This window comes from Oncorhynchus masou, chromosome 31 (assembly GCF_036934945.1).
Source record: "Oncorhynchus masou masou isolate Uvic2021 chromosome 31, UVic_Omas_1.1, whole genome shotgun sequence".
NCBI classification, from domain to species: domain Eukaryota; kingdom Metazoa; phylum Chordata; class Actinopteri; order Salmoniformes; family Salmonidae; genus Oncorhynchus; species Oncorhynchus masou.
In genome coordinates this window covers 15,019,045-15,044,421 of record NC_088242.1, presented here as the reverse complement: position 1 = coordinate 15,044,421, position 25,377 = coordinate 15,019,045, and the positions used below count along the sequence as shown (strand labels likewise).

Sequence of the window (25,377 nt, the reverse complement as noted above, 5' to 3'; positions counted from 1 at the left end):
TATATATATATATATATAATATGACATTTGCAATGTCTTTATTGTTTTGAAACCTCTGTATGTGTGATGTCTACTGTTAATTGTTATTGTTTATTTAACTTTTTATATTATCTACCTTACTTGCTTTGGCAATGTTAACACATGTTACCCATGCCAATAAAGCCCCTTGAATTGAATTGAATTGAGAGACATTAACCTGCTGTAGTAGAGAGAGACATTAACCTGCTGTAGTAGAGAGAGAGAGACATTAACCTGCTGTAGTAGAGAGACAGATATAAACCTGCTGTAGTCGAGAGAGACATTAACCTGCTGTAGTAGAGAGAGAGAGACATTAACCTTCTGTAGTAGAGAGAGAGACATTAACCTGCTGTAGTAGAGAGACAGATATAAACCTGCTGTAGTCGAGAGAGACATTAACCTGCTGTAGTAGAGAGAGAGAGACATTAACCTTCTGTAGTAGATAGAGAGACATTAACCAGCTGTAGTAGAGAGAGTGAGAGACATTATCCTGCTGTAGTAGAGAGAGAGAGAGACATTAACCTGCTATAGTAGAGAGACAGATAGAGACATGAACCTGCTGTTGTAGAGAGAGAGAGACATTCACCTGCTTTTGTTGAGAGAGAGAGACATTAACCTACGTGGTGGAAAGAGAGAGACATTAGCCTGCTGTTGTAGAGAGAGAGAGACATTAGCCTGCTGTTGTGGAGAGAGAGAGACATTATCCTGCTGTTGTAGAGAGAGAGAGACATTTACCTTCAGTAGTAGAGAGAGAGAGAGTGACATTAACCTGCTGTAGTAGACAGAGAGACATTAACCTGCTTTTGTGCAGAGAGAGAGACATCCTTGAATCAGTCATTAAAAACAACCAAAATCCATTAGATTACCCAATAACCCAACAAGAACTAAATGAAAAGCTAAAATCTATTAAATCAAAGAAGGCTTGTGGTCTAGACAACATCAGAAATGAAATGCTGAAAAACAGCACACCTGAGTTGCAAAATGCTTTGCTTAAATTGTTCAACATGGTTTTAACTTCTGGCTGCTTCCCTGATGTCTGGAACCAGGTGCTCATCTCCCCTATCTACAAAAGTGGAGATAAATCAGACCCCAATAATTACAGGGGAATTTGCGTAAACAGTAACTTGGGAAAGATTTTCTGTAGCATTTTGAATTCAAGAATTCAAACCTTTCTTCAAGAAAAAAAGTAATAAGTAAATGTCAAATTGGCTTTCTTCCTAACCATCGCACTACTGACCATATATACACCTTACACACACGAATTAATAAACACCATCGCACTACTGACCATATATACACCTTACACACACTAATTAATAAACACCATCTCACTGCTGACCATATATACACCTTACACACACTAATTAATAAACACCATCGCACTACTGACCATATATACACCTTACACACACTAATTAATAAACACCATCTCACTACTGACCATATATACACCTTACACACACTAATTAATAAACACCGTCACACTACTGACCATATATACACCTTACACACACTAATTAATAAACACCAACTCACTACTGACCATATATACACCTTACATACACTAATTAATAAACACCAACACACTACTGACCATATATACACCTCACACACACTAATTAATAAACACGTCCACCAAAAGAAAGAGGGCAAAATCTTTGCTTGCTTTATTGACTTTAAAAAAGCATTTGATTCGATTTGGCACGAAGGGCTATTCTACGAAATTCTACAAAGTGGGCTTGGTAGTAAGGTATATGACTTTAGAAAATGTATGTACACAGAAAACAAGTGTGCAAAAAAAATCAAAAACCAAAGAACAGATTTTTTTTCACAATGTCGAGGTGTGAGACAACGCTGCAGGTCCGCTCACCAACCAAGACTTCACAAAATGGGACAAACACCAAATTGAGACTCTGCACGCAGAATTCTGCAAAAATATCCTCCGTGTACAACGTAGAACACCAAATAAAGCATGCAAAGCAGAATTAGGCCGATACCCACTAATTATCAAAATCCAGAAAAGAGCCGTTAAATTCTATAACCACTTAAAAGGAAGCGATTCCCAAACCTTCCACAACAAAGCCATCACCTACAGAGAGATGAACCTGGAGAAGAGTCCCCTAAGCAAGCTGGTCCTGGGGCTCTGTTCACAAACACACCCTACAGAGCCCCAGGACAGCAGCACAATTAGACCCAACCAAATCATGAGAAAACAAAAAGATAATTACTTCACACATTGGAAAGAATTAACAAAAAAACAGAGCAAACTAGAATGCTATTTGGCCCTAAACAGAGAGTACACAGCGGCAGAATACCTGACCACTGTGACTGACCCAAAATTAAGGAAAGTTTTGACTATGTACAGACTCAGTGAGGATAGCCTTGCTATTGAGAAAGGCCGCCGTAGGCAGACATGGCTCTCAAGAGAAGACAGCCCACAGAATGAGGTGGAAACTGAGCTGCACTTCCTAACCTCCTGCCCAATGTATGACCATATTAGAGAGACATATTTCCCTCAGATTACACAGATCCACAAAGAATTCGAAAACAAATCCAATTTTGAAAAACTCCCATATCTACTGGGTGAAATTCCACAGTGTGCCATCACAGCAGCAAGATTTGTGACCTGTTGCAACGAGAAAAGGGCAACCAGTGAAGAACAAACACCATTGTAAATACAACCAATATTTATGCTTATTTATTTTATCTTGTGTCCTTTAACCATTTGTATATTGTTAAAACACTGTATATATATAATATGACATTTGTAATGTCTTTATTGTTTTAAAACTTCTGTATGTGTAATGTTTACTGTTAGTTTTGATTGTTTATTTAACTTTATATATTCACATTATATATTATCTACCTCACTTGCTTTGGGAATGTTAACACGTTTCCCATGCCAATAAAGCCCCTTGAATTGAATTGACATTAACCTGCTGTAGTAGAGAGAGAGAGACATAACCTGCTGTAGTAGAGAGAGAGACATAACCTGCTGTAGAAGAGAGAGAGAGAGACATTAACCTGCTGTAGTAGAGAAAGAGAGACATTAACCTTCTGTAGTAGAGAGAGACATTAACCTGCTGTCATAGAGAGAGAGACATTAACCTGCTGTCGTAGAGAGAGAGAGAGAGACATTAACCTGCTGTAGTAGAGAGAGAGACATAACCTGCTGTAGTAGAGAGATAAAGTATTTGTCTAATTTATTGTGCTTCTGCTCCTCTTGCTTTGCACTCTCCTGGAGCGTGTTGCGTGTAGCTTGTTATTGGCCATAAGTCATAAGTCTTCAAAGTGGCATTAGGCTATAGAGCCTCAGTGTGTTGCAAAAGTTAGGAGACATCTAATCAGTATAAAATGGAATTAAATTCAGGGAATTATAATTTAAAGGAGAAGGATAGGCTTCAACAACCAATAGCCAACAGGTAAGTTGCTACTTAATATTCTGAATGGAGTTGTCGTTTGTAACTGTAGGATCAGAAAGCGCATGCACTGAAGCCTCAGTTAGCTTAGCTAGCTTCTCTTCACAGTATGATGCATGCAGTCCAAGACAGGTTCTTCCTAATTATATTTGATGATAAATAACCTAGCTAATGCAGCTATTAGTCTACTATAGCTTGAGTCGGCTTGGTGTCTCTTGTCTCTCACTCCTCCCTGCTCCCCATGTCACTGGCACACAGCCCCGCCTCCCTCCCTCCTCTCCCGTTTCATCTGCTCCGGTTAATAAAATATCTTTAAAAAGTACTTTTCTGCTGCTTTCCTTACTCGGATCTGATTGGACCGGGTCTGGATCTGACCAGGTGTATACGGAACGGGTCTAGTTGTCTCTATATTTAAAATATATATTTATTAATTTTGGGTCCTGGTGGGAGAGTCGCAGGTCCATTTCGGAAAAGGGTGCAACTTTTTGGCGAAGGGCATTCCTTCACCATGTGTGGACAGAGCAATGCCATTTTACAAATATAAAACACAGCCTTTTGGACAACATCAACTTCATAACTATGTTTAGAGATTGGTTGGTTTTTCTGGACGCTTCAGTCCAGATCTTCTTTATAGCCATATCTGCTCAGCAGGCTGTCATTCAACTATGCCCCTCACCTGCTCTTCATCAGCAGGCTGGGATGTCCATCAGTACACGTCAACACACACACACACACACACACACACACACACACACACACACACACACACACACACACACACACACACACACACACACACACACACACACACACACACACAAACACACACTCCCATGGGCGTTGTACAGGCCTGATCAGAAGTATGCTTGGATTTATCAGCCAGTTACATTAGTCTAGAGAAGAGAAAAGATACTGGTGAGGTGGACTGTAGTATTTTAGTAACATAGTATTGTAGTATTGTAGTAACACATAGTACTGCCGTATTGTAGCAACATAGTACTCTAGTATTGTAGTACCATAGCACCGTAGTATTGCAGTAGCATAGCACTGTAGTATTGTAGTAACACATTACTGCAGTATTGCAGTAACATAGCAATGTAGTATTGTAGTACCATAGCACCGTAGTATTGCAGTAGCATAGCACTGTAGTATTGTAGTAACACATTACTGTAGTATTGCAGTAACATAGCAATGTAGTATTGTAGTAACATAGAACTGTAGTATTATAGTAGCATAGTACTGTAGTATTGCAGTAGCATAGCACTGTAGTATTGCAGTAACATAGCACTGTAGTATTGTAGTAACACATTACTGTAGTATTGCAGTAGCATAACTGTACATTACTGCAGTATTGCAGTAACATAGCAATGTAGTATTGTAGCAACATAGTACTGTAGTATTGTAGTACCATAGCACCGTAGTATTGCAGTAACATAGCACTGTAGTATTGTAGTAACACATTACTGTAGTATTGCAGTAGCATAGCACTGTAGTATTGTAGTAACACATTACTGTAGTATTGCAGTAGCATAGCACTGTAGTATTGTAGTAACACATTACTGTATTATTGTAGTAACATAGCACTGTAGTATTGTAGTAACACATTACCGTAGTCTTGCAGTAGCATAGCACTGTAGTATTGTAGTAACACATTACTGCAGTATTGCAGTAACATAGCAATGTAGTATTGTAGTAACATAGTACTGTAGTATTGTAGTAACATAGTACTGTAGTATTGCAGTAGCATAGCACTGTAGTATTGTAGTAACACATTACTGTAGTATTGCAGTAACATAGCACTGTAGTATTGTAGTAACATAGAACTGTACTATTGTAGCAACATATTACGGTAGTATTGTAGTAACATGGTACCGTAGTATTGTAGTAACATAGTACTGTAGTATTATAGTAGCATAGTACTGTAGTATTGCAGTAGCATAGCACAGTAGTATTGTAGTAACACAGTGCCATAGTATTGTAGTGACATACTATTGTGGTATTGCAGTAACACAGTACTGTAGTATTGTAGTAACATAGTACTGTAGTATTGCAGTAACATAGTACTGTAGTATTACAGTAACACATTACTGTAGTATTGCAGTAACACAGTACTGTAGTATTGCAGTAACATAGTACTGTAGTATTGTAGTTACATACTAGTGTAGTATTGCAGTAACATAGTACTGTAGTATTGTAGTAACATAGTCCCATTGTACTGCAGTAATGCGGAACCATAGTACTGTAGTATTGTAGTACCATAGTACTGTACATAGTACTGTAGTGACATAGTACTGTTGTATGGTAGCATCATAGTACCGTAGTATTGTAGTAACATAGTAGTGTGGTATTGTAGTACCATATTACCGAAGTACCATATTGTAATATTGTAGTAACATAGCACTGTAGTATTGCAGTAGCATAGTACTGCAGTATTGTAGTACCATAGTACCAAAGTAGTATAGTGCAATATTAAAGTAATATTTTAGTAACATGTTCCCATTTTACTGTAGTATTGTAGCACATTAGTACTGTAGTATTGTAGCACCAAAGTACTGTGGTATTGTAGTAACACAGTACTGTAGTATTGCAGTAACATAGTACTGTAGTATTGTAGTAACATAGTGCTGTAGTAACATAGTACTGTAGTATTGTAGTAACATAGTCCCATTGTACTCTAGTACTGTGGTGCCATAGTACCGTAGTAACATAATACCATTGTACTGCAGTATTGTAGTAGCATAGTACTGTAGTAACATGGTACTGTAGTATTGTAGTAGCATTGTCCCATTGTACTGTAGTACTGTAGTACTGTAGTACTCTAGTACTCTAGTACTCTAGTACTCTAGAACTGTAGTAACATAGTACCTTAGTAATGTAGTATTGCAGTAACATAGTTCGATAGTACTGTAGTACTGTTGTACCATACTACTGTAGTAACATAATACCGTAGTACTGTAGTAACATAGTCCCATCGTACTGTAGTGCTGCATTACCGTAACATAGTACCATAGTGCTGTAGTACTGTAGTATTGTAGTACCATAGTACAGTATGTTTTTAGTACCATAGTACTGTAGTAACATATTACTGTAGTATGTTTGTATTGTAGTACCATGGTACTGTTGTACTGTAGTAATGGTATTGTATTACCATAGTAACACAGTACTGTAGTACTGTAGTAACACAGTACTGTGGCATTGTAGTACCATAGTAACGTGGTACTGTAGTACCATAGTAACATAGTATTGTAATATTGTAGTACCCCAGTCACATAGTACTGTAGTACCATTGTCAGGACCCGGTTACGAACCTGGGTCTCCGGAGTGAGAAACAGTCACTTAACCAACTGAGCCACGAATAGTCAGCAGAACCCAGAAGATGAGGCAGACACAGCAGTACTTAAGACGGTGTATTTAATAAAGTAAAAAGGAGAAGTCCTTCAATACAAAATGGCAAATCCAAAAGGTGGTAGGTATAGCACGAAAAAGCCTCAAGAGATACTCAAAAACCAAAAACAGAATTCCACAAGAGCGTCCACCGGAATCGACAAGAATACACAGAACACTAGGGCTGGGTGCTAACATACAAACACAGAGCACAGAACTGAGGGAAACTAAGGGTTTAAATACAATCAGGGAAAACGAGGCACAGGTGCAAATAATAATGGGAATCAAGGGAAAAAACATAAGGTCAAAAAGCACAATGGGGGCATCTAGTGACCAAAACCCGGAACAACCCTGGCCAAATCCTGACAGAATCCCCCTAGGAACGGCTCCTGACGTTCCTACCAGCTCTCTCAGGGTGGAGGGCCCTGAACTGACGAATGAGGTCAGGGTCCAGGATGTCTTTGGCAGGAACCCAGGAGCGCTCCTCGGGACCGTAGCCTTCCCAGTCCACCAGATACTGCCAGGACCGTTGCACCCGGCGGAATCAGTATCCGATGGACGGTATAAGCCGGCTGGCCTCCAATGACACGAGGCGGAGGGGGAGGTCTGTCTGCCGGGACAAGGGGAGAAAAACAACAGGTTTTAACAATGAAATGTGAAATGTGGGATTAATCTTAAGGGATCTGGGTAAGTGTAGGCGATAAGAAACTGGGTTAACTCTCCTGGCAACCTTGAAGGGACCGATGTATTTCTGGGACAGCTTGCGAGACTCCACCCGTAGTGGTAAGTCTCTTGTGGAGAGCCAGACTCTCTGGCCGGGGCGCAGGGTAGGCCCGGGACGGCGACGTCTGTTGGCTTGTTGTTGGTACCTCTGTGAGGAACGCATAAGATTAAGACGGGTCTTCCTCCACATAAGTCGACAGCGTCTGACGAACCTCAAGGCTGAAGGCACTCTGACTTCTGCCTCCTGGTCCGGGAACAATGGAGGAGCATAGCCAAACTGACACTCGTGCGGGGACATACCAGTGGAGGAGGAGCGCAAGGTGTTGTGCGCGTATTCGGCCCAAACAATAAAGGATGACCATGTGGACGGGTTGTCACGAGTCATACATCGGAGGGTGGTTTCCAGCTCTTGATTCATCCTCTCTGTTTGGCCGTTGGACTCCGGATGGTACCCTGAAGATAGACTGGCAGAAGCCCCCATGAGTTGGCAGAAGGCCTTCCAAAACCTTGAGGCGAACTGGGGACCTCTGTCAGAAACCATATCTTGAGGAATGCCGAAGACTCGGAACACATGATTAATTACCAACTCAGCCGTTTCCTTGGCAGAAGGTAACTTAGTCAGAGGGACGAACCTGGCCGCCTTTGAAAACCTGTCGATTATGACTAGGATAGTAGTATTGCCATGGGATGGAGGAAGTCCAGTAATAAAGTCCAATGAGATATGGGACCAGGGTCTGTGGGGAACAGGTAAAGGGTGAAGGAGTCCTTGAGGGCGGAGGTGAGAAGATTTGCCCTGGCAGCACACGGGACAGGCATTGACGAAAGTGGCAACGTCTTCTCTTATGGTAGGCCACCAGAACTTACGCTGGATGAACTCCAAGGTGCGACCTACGCCCGGATGACAGGTGAGGCGAGAGGAGTGCCCCCACAGAAGGACCTGAGTCCTCACTGCCTTGGGGACAAACAACCGATTGGCAGGACCTCCTTTCGGGTCCGGTTCGCTAGCTTGAGCACGTCTCACGGTATCCTCAACTTGCCACGAGATCGGAGCCACAATCTTAGCAGCAGGAAGGACAGGCATGTCCGTGTCATCTCGAATGGCAGGAGCGTAGACTCGGGACAGGGCATCCGGTTTGAGATTCTTCGACCCGGGCCAATAGGTGAGGATAAACTGGAATCGATTGAAGAAAAGAGACCATCTAGCTTGTCTAGAGTTCAACCGCTTCGCCTGCTGGATATACTCCAGATTTTTGTGGTCCGTAAGCACTTGAAACGGGTGAGAAGCCCCTCGAGCCAGTGTCTCCATTCCTTCAATGCCATCTTAACCGCTAGGAGTTCACGATCCCCACATCGTAGTTCCTCTCAGTCGGGGTAAGCCGGTGTGAGAAGAAAGCGCACGGATGAAGCTTCTTGTCTTCACCCCTCTGAGACAGGACAGCTCCAACACCAACCTCTGATGCGTCTACCTCCACCACAAATGGTTCATCCGTAGTCGGTAGTATCAGGATGGGAGCAGAGAGAACGCGCTGCTTGAGTCCTTGGAAGGCCGTCTCAGCTTCTCTTCCCCACAAAAACCTTGCATTGCCACCCTTGGTTAAAGCTGAGAGAGGGGCTGCCACCAAGCTGAAGTTCTTGATGAACTTGCGGTAAAAGTTTGTGAAGCCCAGGAAACGCTGAACTTCCTTAACGGATTTGGGGGTGGGCCAATCCGCTACCGCCCTACCTTCCTGGGGTCCATTTGGACTCGACCGGGTTCCACTACAAATCCCAGGAATTGTACTCGGGATGAATGGAATTCACATTTTCCCGGCTTAACGTACAGATGGCTGTCCAGGAGGTGTTTGAGTACTTGTCTGACATGCTTAGTGTGTTCTTGAAGGGAGCTCGAAAAGATGAGGATGTCATCCAAGTAAACGAACACAAATATGTTAAGCATATCCCTAAGCACATCGTTTATGAGCGCTTGGAACACCGCTGGGGCGTTGGTCAGGCCGAAGGGCATCACCAAGTATTCATAGTGACCAGTAGGCGTGTTGAAAGCGGTCTTCCACTCGTCACCAGGTCTGATCCGCACAAGATGGTATGCGTTCCGCAGGTCAAGCTTAGTGAAAACAACTGCTTCCTGGAGCAGCTCGAAGGCTGTGGCCATAAGGGGTAGCGGGTAACGGTTACGGACGGTTATGGCATTAAGTCCCCGATAGTCGATGCAAGGACGTAATCCACCGTCTTTCTTGGCCACAAAGAAAAACCCTGCTCCCGCCGGGGAGGTGGATGGACGCATGAGGCCTGCTTCCAGAGCGTCCTTGATGTAGGTATCCATAGTAGCTCGTTTGGGTGGAGATAGGGAAAAGATCTGACCCCTGGGGGCAAGTGCCCGGAAACAGGTCGATGGGGCAATCGTAAGGTCTATGGGGTGGTAGCATGGTGGCCCTCTGTTTGCTAAACACCAGTTTGAGGTCATGGTAACACTCGGGAACTCGGGTCAGGTCGATGGATTCTAAAAACTCGGGAGTAGAACTCGGGGAATTCTGGAAAATACAAGTAGCTTGGCACGTAGGACCCCACTGCTTGATAGTGCCCACAGACCAGTCGATGTGAGGGTTATGGCTGTGAAGCCAGGGGTATCCAAGGACGAGAGGGAACTCGGAACAGGAGATCAAATGAAAGTTCATCAATTCCTGGTGTTGTGAAACTGAAAGTCGCAAGGAGGTAGTGACATGAGTGATAAGTCCAGATCCCAAAGGGCTTCCATCCAATGTAGTGACCCTCATGGGTTCACTTAGAGGTTCAGAGGAACGCCATTCTCCTTCGCCCAGACACCATCCATGAAGTTACCTGCGGCTCCAGAGTCTACCAAGGCTTGAAGGTGAAGCTTGTGGTTGTCCCAGGAGAGGGTGACTGGAATGAGCAGACGGGAGTTGGACGGATGGGAGGAGGTTATGTTTCCCGTTACAGTTCCCCCGGTCTGTACGGGACAGAGCGTTTCCCTGGAGCCCGGGACACGTGGAACGGAAATGGCCCGGTTTGCCGCAATATAGACAGCGTCGCTCCCTCATCCGGCGGTCTCTCTCAGCCTGGGAGATGCGTCCAATCTGCATGGGTTCCGGTGGAGCCAGCGAGGATAAAGGTGGGGACTCGGAGCTGGGACTGATAGGGGCTAGAGGTCTACGGTTGAGTTCTCTCTCTCTCAGACGCTGGTCAATGCGTGAGGCCATCTTGATCAGGGACTCGAGATTGTCCGGTGGTTCCCGAGTGGCCAGTTCATCTTGGATAGTGTCGGAAAGGCCTTTCAGAAAGCACACCGTGAGCGCCTCGTTGTTCCAACCACTCGCTGCTGCCACCGTGCGGAACTGGATGGCATAGTCCGTCACGCTGTGCCAACCTTGGTGGAGAGTCAGGAGCTGTTTGGCTGAGTCAGAACCACTGCTTGGGCCTTGAAACACTCGTCTGAATTCCTCAGCAAAGGCAGAGTAGCTGGCACAGCAGGAACTATGGGCATCCCACACAGCAGTAGCCCAGGCCAGGGCTTTTTCCGACAGCAGGGTGATGATGTAAGCGATCTTAGACCGGTCGGTGGGAAACGACGAGGGTTGTAGCTCAAAGGAGAGAGAACATTGGGTGAGAAACCCTTTACAAGCACTTGGATCACCTGAGAACCGTTGGGGAGGTGGAAGACGAGGTTCAGCCAGGGGTTAACTGCCATGGGTACGTGAATCTGAGGTACTGGGACGGGAACTGTTGCCGGGGTAAGACGATCAGATATTTGCTTAATGGAAGTCAGCATCTCCGACAGAAGATGAGAATGTCTAGCCATTAAGGCCTCTTGCTGAACCAGGGCGGCTTCGTGGCGTTGGACAGTCCCTGGTGGTGGGACAGCATGGCAAAAGGTCCTGGGAACTGGCTGCCTCTGGGTTCATTTTTGGCTCTGTGTTTCTGTCAGGACCCGGTTACGAACCTGGGTCCCCGGAGTGAGAAACAATCACTTAACCAACTGAGCCACGAATAGTCAGCAGAACCCAGAAGATGAGGCAGACACAGCAGTACTTAAGACGGTGTATTTAATAAAGTAAAAAGGAGAAGTCCTTCAATACAAAATGGCAAATCCAAAAGGTGGTAGGTATAGCACGAAAAAGCCTCAAGAGATACTCAAAAACCAAAAACAGAATTCCACAAGAGCGTCCACCGGAATCGACAAGAATACACAGAACACTAGGGCTGGGTGCTAACATACAAACACAGAGCACAGAACTGAGGGAAACTAAGGGTTTAAATACAATCAGGGGAAACGAGGCACAGGTGCAAATAATAATGGGAATCAAGGGAAAAAACATAAGGTCAAAAAGCACAATGGGGGCATCTAGTGACCAAAACCCAGAACAACCCTGGCCAAATCCTGACAACCATAGTAACATAGTACTACAGTATTGTAATACCATAGTAACATAGTGTTGTTGTACTGTAGTAAATAGTAACATAGTAATGTAGTGACATAGTAACTTAGTACTGTGGTATCATATTACCATAATACTGTGGTATTGTAGGATTGTAGTAGTTTAGTTCCATATTACTGTAGTATTGTAGCACCATACTATTGTAGTATTGTAGCACCATAGTAACATAGTACTACAGTACTGTAGTATAATATAAACTAAGTACTGTAGTATGGAGTAACATAGTAGTGTAGTACTGTAGCACCAAAGAGTGTGCAAAGCTGTCATCAAGGCAAAGGTGGCTATGAAACATCTCAAACATAAAATTGTTTTTGATTTGTTAAACACTTTTTTGGTTACTCCATGATTCCATATGTGTTATTTCATAGTTTTGATGTCTTCATTGCTATTCTACATGTAGAAAATAGTACAAATGAAGAAAAACCCTTGAATGAGGAGGTGTGTCCAAACTTTAGACATGTACTGTAGCTATGTTATCCTTACTCATTGTGTTATTATTTCAAAATAGTTTTTATATTTTCTCTCTGCGTTGTAAGTAAGCATTTCACTTTTAGTCTACACTTGTTGTTTACGAAGCTTGTGACGAATATAATTTGATTTGATTGATTTGAGACAATGAGTGAGGCTTAGATTGACAAGGTTAGAGGTTAGAACTAGGAACAGGAATTTTTCTGGACGGGTCACTTAGTTTTGATAAATAATAATAATAATATATCCCATTTAGCAGACGCTTTTGTCCAAAGCGACTTACAAGTCGTACTTTTGCATATGGGTGGCCCCAGTGGGAATCGAACCCACGACGCTAATGCTCTACCGACTGAGCCACACAGGACCCCTTAAATCTGTGATAGGTTTGTACCTACATGTATTTCCATAGTCCAACATCTATCTAGCCATCTAATGTGGTGTTCCCACCACGGTGGTTACTATCCTATGATATTAGGGGTTCAGTGTAGATTTTAGAAAGGGCACAGTTGTTTTAGACAGGACTCAGACATACTTAGCATACTGGAATATAAATGTCCCAAATGTGTTTTCAATGTTTAGAAATCATTATTTGTTGTATAGTTAGCCCGGCCACAGTATGACTGAATGCTACCTTGAATATTTTGAGAAGAAACAAAGTTACAACTGCGTCTGGTTTTCTCCCAGCCAGGTCTTTAGACAAACTGTACAACTTTGCAGAGTGTGCTGGTCTGCATCTGGTCCTGGGGTTCAACGCCCTGCAGAGAAACCCTGACTCCTCCTGGAACTCCTCCTCAGCCTTCAGCTTACTCAAATACAGCGCCGGGAAGAAATACAACATCTCCTGGGAACTGGGAAACGGTCAGTATCTACTACACAACACTATATACTGCATTTAAAATATTGTACAATGTATGGTATTTAATACAGCAGAATTCTAAAGCATTGGACAACACTGTACCTACAGGTGTATACGGGGTATACGGGGTATACGGGGGTATAAAGGGGGTATAAAGGGGTATAAGGGGGTATAAAGGGGTATAAGGGGGTATAAGGGGGTATAAAGGGGTATAAGGGGGTACACAGGGGTATAAGGGGGGTATACGGGGGTATAAAGGTGTATAAAGGGGTATACGGGTGTATACGGGTGTATAAAGGGGTATACAGGGGTAAAAGGGGTATACAGGGGTAAACAGGGGTATAAAGGGGTATACAGGGGTATAAAGGTGTATAAAGGGGTATACGGGTGTATACGGGGTATAAAGGGGTATACAGGGGTATAAAGGGGTATACAGTGGTATAAAGGGGTATACAGGGGTATAAAGGTGTATAAAGGGGTATACGGGGTATACGGGGGTATACGGGGTATAAGGGGTATACGGGGGTATAAAGGGGTATACAGGGGTATAAAGGGGTATACAGGTGTATACAGGGGTATAAAGGGTATACAGGGTATAAAGGGGTATACGGGGTATAAAGGGGTATACGGGGGTATAAAGGGGTATACAGGGGTATAAAGGGGTATACAGGGGTATAAAGGTGTATAAAGGGGTATACGGGCGTATACAGGGGTATAAAGGGGTATACAGGGGTATAAAGGGGTATAAGGGGTATACGGGGTATAAAGTGGTATACAGAGGTATAAAGGGGTATAAGGGGGTATACGGGGGTATAAAGGGGTATACAGGGGTATACAGGGTATAAAGGGGTATAAGGGGGTATATGGGGGTATAAAGGGGTATACAGGGGTATAAAGCGGTATACAGGGGTATAAAGGGGTATAAAGGGGGTATAAGGGGGTATACAGGGGTATAAAGGGGTATACAGGGGTATAAAGGGGTATAAGGGGGTATACAGGGGTATAAAGGGGTATAAAGGGGTATAAGGGGTATACGGGGGTATAAAGGGGTACACAGGGGGTATAAAGGGGTATAAGGGGGTATACGGGGTATAAAGGGGTATACAGGGGTATAAAGGGTATAAGGGGGTATACAGGGGTATAAAGGGTATAAAGGGGTATAAGGGGGTATACGGGGTATAAAGGGGTATAAAGGGGTATAAGGGGGTATACGGGGGTATAAAGGGGTATACAGGGGGTATAAAGGGGTATAAGGGGGTATAATGGGGTATACAGGGGTATAAAGGGGTATACAGGGGTATAAAGGTGTATAAAGGGGTATACGGGGCAATAAAGGGGTATACAGGGGTATAAGGGGGTATACGGGGTATAAAGGGGTATACAGGGGTATAAAGGGGTATACATAAAGGGGTATACAGGGGTATAAAGGGGTATAAGGGGGGTATATGGGGGTATAAAGGGGTATACAGGGGTATAAAGCGGTATACAGGGGTATAAAGGGGTATAAAGGGGTATAAGGGGGTATACGGGGGTATAAAGGGGTATACAGGGGTATAAAGGGGTATAAGGGGGTATACAGGGGTATAAAGGGGTATAAAGGGGTATAAGGGGGTATACGGGGGTATAAAGGGGTATACAGGGGTATAAAGGGTATAAGGGGTATACGGGGGTATAAAGGGGTATACAGGGGTATAAAGGGGTATAAGGGGGTATACAGGGGTATAAAGGGGTATAAAGGGGTATAAGGGGGTATACGGGGTATAAAGGGGTATACAGGGGTATAAGGGGTATAAGGGGTATACGGGGGTATAAAGGGGTATACAGGGGTATAAAGGGGTATAAGGGGGTATAATGGGGTATACAGGGGTATAAAGGGGTATACAGGGGTATAAAGGTGTATAAAGGGGTATACGGGCGTATACGGGGTATAAAGGGGTATACAGGGGTATAAAGGGGTATAAGGGGGGTATACGGGGGTATAAAGGGGTATACAGGGGTATAAAGGGGTATAAGGGGGGTATACGGGGGTATAAAGGGGTATACAGGGGTATACAGGGGTATAAAGGGGTATAAGGGGGGTATATGGGGGTATAAAGGGGTATACAGGGGTATAAAGCGGTATACAGGGGTATAAAGGGGTATACAGGGGTATAAAGGGGTATAAGGGGGGTATATCGGGGTATAAAGGGGTATACAGGGGTATAAAGGGTATACAGGGGTATAAAGGGGTATACAGGGGTATAAAGGGGTATAAGGGGGTATACGGGGTATAAAGGGGTAAAGGGGTATAAGGGGGTATACGGGGGTATACAGGGGGTATACAGGGGTATATACAGGGGTATACAGGGTATAAGGGGTAAATGGGGGTAAAAGTGGTATAAGGGGGTATAAGGGGGTATAAAGGGGTATAAGGGGGTATAAGGGGGGTATACGGGGGTATACAGGGGTATAAGGGGGTATAAGGGGGGTATACGGGGGTATAAAGGGGTATAAAGGTGTATAAAGGGGTATAAAGCAGTATACAGGGGTATACAGGGGTATACAGGGATATAAAGGTGTATAAAGGGGTATACAGGGGTATACAGGGGTATACAGGGGTATAAAGGTGTATAAAGGGGTATACTGGGGTATAAAGGTGTATAAAGGGGTATACAGGGGTATACAGGGGTATACAGGGGTATAAAGGGTATAAAGGGGGTATACAGGGGTATACAGGGGTATAAAGGGGTATACAGGGGTATAAAGGTGTATAAAGGGTTATACAGGGGTATACAGGGGTATAAAGGTGTATACAGGGGTATACAGGGGTATACAGGGGTATAAAGGGTATAAAGGGGTATACAGGGGTATAAAGGGGTATACAGGGGTATAAAGGTGTATAAAGGGGGTATACGGGCGTATACGGGGGTATAAAGGGGTATACAGGGGTATAAAGGGGGTATACGGGGTATAAAGGGGTATACAGGGGTATATAAAGGGTATAAGGGGGGTATACGGGGTATAAAGGGGTATACAGGGGTATACAGGGGTATAAAGGGGTATATGGGGGGTATATGGGGGTATAAAGGGGTATACAGGGGTATAAAGCGGTATACAGGGGTATAAAAGGGGTATAAAGGGGTATAAGGGGTATACGGGGTATAAAGGGGTATACAGGGGTATAAAGGGGTATAAGGGGGTATACAGGGGTATAAAGGGGTATAAAGGGGTATAAGGGGGGTATACGGGGGTATAAAGGGGTATACAGGGGTATAAAGGGGTATAAGGGGGGTATACGGGGGTATAAAGGGGTATACAGGGGTATAAAGGGGTATAAGGGGGTATAATGGGGTATAAAGGGGTATAAAGGGGTATAAGGGGTATACATATAAAGGGGTATACAGGGGTATAAAGGGGTATAAGGGGGTATACGGGGGTATAAAGGGGTATACAGGGGTATACAGGGGTATAAAGGGGTATACAGGGGTATACAGGGGTATAAGGGGTAGGGGGTAAATGGGGGTAAAAGTGGTATAAGGGGGTATAAGGGGGTATAAAGGGGTATAAGGGGGTATAAGGGGGTATACGGGGGTATACAGGGGTATAAGGGGGTATAAGGGGGTATACTGGGTCCTGTGTGGCTCAGTCGGTAGGGGCGCTATAACGCCAAGCATCGTGGGTATACCACCCATATGTAAAAGTAGTGGCCCCAGCCGACTTGTAAGTCGCTTTGGACAAAAGCGTCTGCTAAATGGGATATATATATACGGGGGTATAAAGGGGTATAAAGGTGTATAAAGGGGTATAAAGCAGTATACAGGGGTATACAGGGGTATACAGGGATATAAAGGTGTATAAAGGGGTATACAGGGGTATATAAAGGTGTATAAAGGGGTATACAGGGGTATACAGGGGTATACAGGGGTATAAAGGTGTATAAAGGGTATACAGGGGTATACAGGGGTATAAAGGGGTATACAGGGGTATAAAGGTGTATAAAGGGTTATACAGGGGTATACAGGGGTATAAAGGTGTATACAGGGGTATACAGGGGTATAAAGGTGTATAAAGGGGTATACAGGGGTATACAGGGGTATACAGGGGTATAAAGGTGTATAAAGGGGTATACAGGGGTATACAGGGGTATAAAGGTGTATAAAGGGGTATACAAGGGTATAAAGGGGTATGCCTCTTCTGCAGCGTCGTTGTTTTGGGTCGGCTTCTGGGATTAGATCCATTGTTCTGGGTGGTGGTTCGAACAGAGGATCCACTTTGTGAAAGTTGTATTCCTGGTCGTATTGTTGGTAAATTGACGTTGCTCTTACATCCAATAGTTCTTCCCAGCTGTATGTAATAAGAATGAAGATTTCCTGGGGTAACAATGTAATAAATAATACATAAAAAACGAAATACTGCAAAGTTTCCTAAGAACTCGAAGTGAGGCAACCATCTCTGTCGGCGCCATATTATTATTATTATATATATTTTTCCAAATCCAAGTGTAACCCTAAGAGCACATGTTTTTTAGCCTATAAACAAGCGGTAGGCCAACCCTGTTTTTGGAGAGCTAAAACCTACATGAAGGTAGCTCTCCAGGAGCAGGGTTGGGCAGCCCTACTGTAGGCCTAACATGCCATTTGAATGGTGCTCCTGGCCAGAGCTCCCTCTAGTTCAGGTATTCTGTTAACTTCAGATCCACCTTCTCTTTGATGTTGTCACAGAAAAAAATCCTAATTGAAGAAGATAACACTGATTATTCTCAGCGGCATCCTGCAAAATTGAAGGTTCACGAGAGAGGCTACGAAACACTCAATACACAAAGTCCCCAACCGCTGACTCTGTGCTGCTGCCAGCCTGTTATGGGAATAGTGCTGTGGCAGTAAAAATACACATTTCCATTCTACAATAGATTCATAAAGATCTGTTTGAGGGTACTTTTATTTGAAAAACTCCTTATAAATGATGTTGAATACATGTGTTATGAAGAATAGAACTACAATAAAATTATATTTCTGTATTATGAAGCTATATTGTGATGAATGATCCTGCAACACTGATAAAGGTGTTATGACTGGTTTCATAAAGGTGTTATGACTGGTTTCATGAAGGTGTTATGACTGGTTTCATAAAGGTGTTATGACTGGTTTCATAACAGTGTTATGACTGGTTTCATAAAGGTGTTATGACTGGTTTCATAAAGGTGTTATGACTGGTTTCATAAAGGTGTTATGACTGGTTTCATAAAGGTGTTATGACTGGTTTCATAAAGGTGTTATGACTGGTTTCATAAAGGTGTCATGACTGGTTTCATAAAGGTGTTATGACTGGTTTCATAAAGGTGTTATGACTGGTTTCATAAATGTGTTATGTGGTTTCGTAAAGGTGTTGTGACTGGTTTCATAAAGGTGTTATGACTGGTTTCATAAAGGTGTTATGGCTGGTTTCATAAAGGTGTTATGACTGGTTTCATAAAGGTGTTATGACTGGTTTCATGAAGGTGTTATGACTGGTTTCATAAAGGTGTTATGACTGGTTTCATAAAGGTGTTATGACTGGTTTCATAAAGGTGTTATGACTGGTTTCATAAAGGTTTTATGACTGGTTTCATAAAGGTGTTATGACTGGTTTCATAAAGGTGTTATGACTGGTTTCATGAAGGTGTCATGACTGGTTTCATAAAGTTCATGACTGGTTTCATAAAGGTGTTATGACTGGTTTCATAAAGGTTTTATGACTGGTTTCATAAAGGTGTTATGACTGGTTTCATAAAGGTGTTATGACTGGTTTCATGAAGGTGTCATGACTGGTGTTATGACTGGTTTCATAAAGTGTTATGACTGGTTTCATAAAGGTGTTATGACTGGTTTCATAAATGGTGTGGTTTCATAAAGGTGTTGTGACTGGTTTCATGACTGGTTTCATAAAGGTGTTATGGCTGGTTTCATAAAGGTGTTGTGACTGGTAGTTCATAAGTTATGACTGGTTTCATGAAGGTGTTATGAAGGTGTTATGACTGGTTTCATAAAGGTGTTATGACTGGTTTCATGAAGGTGTTATGAGTGGTTTCATAAAGGTGATATGACTGGTTTCATGAAGGTGTTATGACTGGTTTCACTGGTTTCATAAAGGTGTTATGACTGGTTTCATGAAGGTGTTATGACTGGTTTCATGAAGGTGTTATGAAGGTGTTATGACTGGTTTCATAAAGGTGTTATGACTGGTTTCATAAAGGTGTTATGACTGGTTTCATAAAGGTGTTATGACTGGTTTCATTAAGGTGTTATGACTGGTTTCATGAAGGTGTTATGAAGGTGTTATGACTGGTTTCATAAAGGTGTTATGACTGGTTTCATGAAGGTGATATGACTGGTTTCATGAAGGTGTTATGACTGGTTTCATGAAGGTGTTATGACTGGTGTCATAAAGGTGTTATGGCTGGTTTCATAAAGGTGTTATGACTGGTTTCATAAAGGTGTTATGACTGGTTTCATGAAGGTGTTATGACTGGTTTCATGAAGGTGTTATGAAGGTGTTATGACTGGTTTCATAAAGGTGTTATGACTGGTTTCATAAAGGTGTTATGACTGGTTTCATAAAGGTGTTATGACTGGTTTCATTAAGGTGTTATGAAAAGGTGTTATGAAGGTGTTATGACTGGTTTCATAAAGACTGGTTTCATAAAGGTGTTATGACTGGTTTCATAAAGGTGTTATGACTGGTTTCATGAAGGTGATATGACATGAAGGTGTTATGACTGTGTTATGACAGGTGTCATAAAGGTGTTATGACTTTTCATACAGGTGTTCTGACTGGTTTCAGGTGTTATGACTGGTTTCATAAAGGTGTTATGACTGGTTTCATAAAGGTGTTATGACTGGTTTCATTAAGGTGTTATGACTGGTTTCATGAAGGTGTTATGACTGGTTTCATAATGACTGGTTTCATAACGGTGTTATGACTGGTTTCATGAAGGTATTATGACTGGTTTCATAAAGGTGTTATGACTGGTTTCATGAAGGTGTTATGACTGGTTACATGAAAGTGTTATGAAGGTGTTATGACTGTTTTCATTTCATGAAGGTGTTATGACTGGTTTCATAAAGGTGTTATGATGGTTTCATAAAGGTGTTATGACTGGTTTCATAAAGGTGTTATGACTGGTTTCATAAAGGTGTTATGACAGGTTTCATAAAGGTGTTATGGATGGTTTCATAAAGGTGTTATGACTGTTTTCATGAAGGAGGAATGACTGGTTTCATAAAGGTGTTATGACTGGTTTCATGGTTTCATGAAGGTGATATGGTGTTATGACTGGTTTCATGAAGGTGTTATGACTGGTGTCATAAAGGTGTTATGACTGGTTTCCTACAGGTGTTATGACTGGTTTCATGAAGGTGTTATGACTGGTTTCATAAAGGTGTTATAAAGATGACTGGTTTCATAAAGGTGTTATGACTGGTTTCATGAAGGTGTTATGACTGGTTTCATGAAGGTGTTATGGTGTTATGACTGGTTTCATAAAGGTGTTATGACTGGTTTCATAAAGGTGTTATGACTGGTTTCATGAAGGTGTTATGACTGGTTTCATGAAGGTGTTATGACTGGTTTCATGTGTTATGACTGGTTTCATAAAGGTGTTATGACTGGTTTCATAAAGGTGTTATGACTGGTTTCATAAAGGTGTTATGACTGGTTTCATAAAGGTGTTATGACTGGTTTCATAAAGGTGTTATGACTGGTTTCATTAAGGTGTTATGACTGGTTTCATGAAGGTGTTATGACTGGTTTCAAGGTGTTATGACTGGTTTCATGAAGGTATTATGACTGGTTTCATAAAGGTGTTATGACTGGTTTCATGAAGGTGTTATGGGTTACATGAAAGTGTTATGAAGGTGTTATGACTGTTTTCATGAAGGAGTTATGACTGGTTTCATGGTTTATGACTGGTTTCATAAAGGTGTTATGACTGGTTTCATAAAGGTGTTATGACTGGTTTCATAAAGGTGTTATGGATTGTTTCATAAAGGTGTTATGACTGGTTTTCATGAAGGTGGTATGACTGGTTTCATAAAGGTGTTATGACTGGTTTCATAAAGGTGTTATGACTGGTTTCATGAAGGTGTTATGACAGGTTTCATAAAGGTGCTATGGATGGTTTCATAAAGGTGTTATGACTGTTTTCATGAAGGAGTTGACTGGTTTCATAAAGGTGTTATGACTGGTTTCATAAAGGTGTTATGACTGGTTTCATAAAGGTGTTATGACTGGTTTCATAAAGGTGTTATGACTGGTTTCATGAAGGTGTTATGACAGGTGTCATAAAGGTGTTATGACTGGTTTCATACAGGTGTTATGACTGGTTTCATAAAGGTGTTATGAAGGTGTTATGACTGGTTTCATAAAGGTGTTATGACTGGTTTCATTAAGGTGTTATGACTGGTTTCATGAAGGTGTTATGACTGGTTTCGTAAAGGTGTTATGACTGGTTTCATAACGGTGTTATGACTGGTTTCAAAGGTATTATGACTGGTTTCATAAAGGTGTTATGACTGGTTTCATGAAGGTGTTATGACTGGTTTCATAAAGTGTTATGACTGGTTTCATGAAGGTGTTATGACTGATGGTTTCATAAAGGTGTTATTGGTTTCATAAAGGTAAAGGTGTTATGACTGGTTTCATAAAGGTGTTAAAGGTGTTATGACTGGTTTCATAAAGGTGTTATGACTGGAAGGTGTTATGACATAAAGGTGTTATGGATGGTTTCATAAAGGTGTTATGACTGTTTTCATGAAAGGTTTCATAAAGTGTTATGACTGGTTTCATAAAGGTGTTATGACTGGTTTCATGAAGGTGATATGACTGGTTTCATGAAGGTGTTATGACTGGTTTCATGATGTTGTTATGACTGGTGTCATAAAGGTGTTATGACTGGTTTCCTACAGGTGTTATGACTGGTTTCATGAAGGTGTTATGACTGGTTTCACGATGTTATGGCTGGTTTCATAAAGGTGTTATGACTGGTTTCATAAAGGTGTTATGACTGGTTTCATGAAGGTGTTATGACTGGTTTCATGAAGGTGTTATGAAGGTGTTATGACTGGTTTCATAAAGGTGTTATGACTGGTTTCATGACTGGTTTCATGAAGGTGATATGACTGGTTTCATGAAGGTGTTATGACTGGTTTCATGAAGGTGTTATGTCTGGTGTCATAAAGGTGTTATGACTGGTTTCATAAAGGTGTTATGACTGGTTTCATAAAGGTGTTATGACTGGTTTCATAAAGGTGTTATGACTGGTTTCATAAAGGTGTTATGACTGGTTTCATTAAGGTGTTATGACTGGTTTCATGAAGGTGTTATGACTGGTTTCATAAAGGTGTTATGACTGGTTTCATGAAGGTATTATGACTGGTTTCATAAAGGTGTTATGACTGGTTTCATGAAGGTGTTATGACTGGTTACATGAAAGTGTTATGAAGGTGTTATGACTGTTTTCATGAAGGAGGTATGACTGGTTTCATGAAGGTGTTATGACTGGTTTCATAAAGGTGTTACGACTGGTTTCATAAAGGTGTTATGACTGGTTTCATAAAGGTGTTATGGATGGTTTCATAAAGGTGTTATGACTATTTTCATGAAGGAGGTATGACTGGTTTCATAAAGGTGTTATGACTGGTTTCATAAAGGTGTTATGACTCGTTTCATGAAGGTGTTATGACAGGTTTCATAAAGGTGTTATGGATGGTTTCATAAAGGTGTTATGACTGTTTTCATGAAGGAGGTATGACTGGTTTCATAAAGGTGTTATGACTGGTTTCATAAAGGTGTTATGACTGGTTTCATAAAGGTGTTATGACTGGTTTCATAAAGGTGTTATGACTGGTTTCATGAAGGTGTTATGACTGGTTTCATAAAGGTGTTATGACTGGTTTCATGAAGGTGTTATGACTGGTTTCATAAAGGTGTTATGAATGCCTTATGTATAACTCCTAGTGGCTATACACTATACAATATGATAGTAGCAATTCTATGATATATACAGCACATAAATGACAGTATAATAGACTTCCCAGTACATTGCTTACTTGTAGCTGCTCTGGTAAAGAAGTTGATATCATTGGCAGTGCTCATTGTAACAAACAAAATAAGTACTGGTGCTGGCCAAAGCCTTGAGAGGGCATGCAAATGTGTACGTTTTGACTCTGAGTCATGATTGAAAGGAAGCCTTTCAAAGAGTGAAGAAAGAGAGAGAGAGAGAGAGAGAGAGAGAGAGAGAGAGGGAGGGAGAGAGAGAGAGAGAGAGAGAGGTGAATATTTAGGCATGATGAAGGATGGAGTGGTTTTTAAAAGGAGAAGTTTTTTATTTAACCTTTATTTAACTAGGCAAGTCAGTTAAGAACAAATTCTTATTTTCAATGACGGCCTAGGAACAGTGGGTTAACTGCCTGTTCAGGGGCAGAACGACAGATTTGTACCTTGTCAGCTTGGGGATTTGAACTTGCCACCTTTCGGTTACTAGTCCAACACTAAACACAAGGCTACCCTGCCACCCTGCCGACAGCTGATGACTGTCTATGTGGTGCAGTCGACCCCTGCCAAAATGACAGATACAAGCACTCTCGCCAGAAGGTAGAAGCTATGAGGTCAATGTGGGATTCTCTCCAACACTCTTGTGTTGGACAGCGTTAGAATGACACGCCGTGTCTCGCTGTAATCATCATGAGTTTAGTTCTGGAGGTAGACCTGAGCAATTTCCTTAGATAGACCAGCTGCAACATCAACAAATTAGCTTTTTGGTTTTAATTTAAGGCTAGGGTTAGGAATTAAGGATAGCAGTGTGGTTAAGGTTTGGGTTAGGCATTAGGGATAGCAGTGTGGTTAAGGTTAGGGTTAGGCATTAGGTTAGGGTTAAGGCCAGGGTTAGTTTAAAATCCGATTTTATGACTTTTTCTATTGCTTTAATTTCCTTCCTCTCTCCATCTCTCTCCAGAGCCTAATGGCTACCAAAGCATGGTGGGTCAGACCGTTAACAGTACCCAGCTAGCCAAGGACTACACCATGCTGAGAACATTACTGCAATCTGTACGCTACTACAGCCGAGCACAACTCTACGGCCCTAACGCTGGACCACCACGCAGGAACGCCATTCTGCTGCTCGACGGGTGAGTCGCCTCACTAACGCCGTTTCAATTATAGATGCATTATGGATTGTCAATATAGACAACAAAGTCCTAAACTATAGTATAGAACCATCCTTTGGAAATATGGTTTAAACAGTACACACACACACACACACACACACACACACACACACACACACACACACACACACACACACACACACACACACACACACACACACACACACACACACACACACACACACAGGCACACGCACACAGAGGCACACATACACACACAGACACACAAACACACAGACACACACACACAGGCCCAGTGTTTATGTAGAGGTCTCCAGTCTGGTGGTCCCAGGTCCTGGTCAAGTTAAATAGGCTGTCAGCTGAATAGAGTGTTAGTGGATTGATAAGGTGGCAGAGTGATTCCCCACCTGTCCTCTCCTCTCTCTTCTCTCCTCTTTCTCCTCTCTTCTCTCCTCTCTCTCTCAGACCAGAGGATCTTTGTCTAGACCTCTATCTTAGATCCACTATTGGGACTTGCTATAAACAGGGATTTGTTATACAGTGCCTTGCGAAAGTATTCGGCCCCCTTGAACTTTGCAACCTTTTGCCACATTTCAGGCTTCAAACATAAAGATATAAAACTGTATTTTTTTGTGAAGAATCAACAACAAGTGGGACACAATCATGAAGTGGAACGACATTTATTGGATATTTCAAACTTTTTTAACAAATCAAAAACTGAAAAATTGGGCGTGCAAAATTATTCTAAAGGTAGTACAGCATGATAACCAACCTCATTCATTCAATGCAGTGCTGTAAATGGATGGCTCAGAGTTACAAATGTTTATGCAATACTATGCAGTCATACGTATTTTACAGTACATTACTGTAATGCTAAAATAGTCATTATATAGTTGCATACCTGTTCTCATTTCTGA

The 25,377-nt window shown here is 42.2% G+C and overlaps 1 protein-coding gene across 1 annotated transcript in view; it reads left to right on the top strand.

Annotated features, from left to right (window-relative positions):
- The window catches only part of LOC135523484 (inactive heparanase-2-like), a 211,238-nt gene that overhangs the window by 114,884 nt on the left and 70,977 nt on the right, over positions 1–25,377 (top strand). The window contains exons 4-5 of the mRNA XM_064950182.1: positions 13,148–13,321; positions 24,289–24,460. Coding sequence (XP_064806254.1) covers positions 13,148–13,321; positions 24,289–24,460 — 346 coding nt within the window. The remainder of the gene's footprint in view (positions 1–13,147; positions 13,322–24,288; positions 24,461–25,377) is intronic.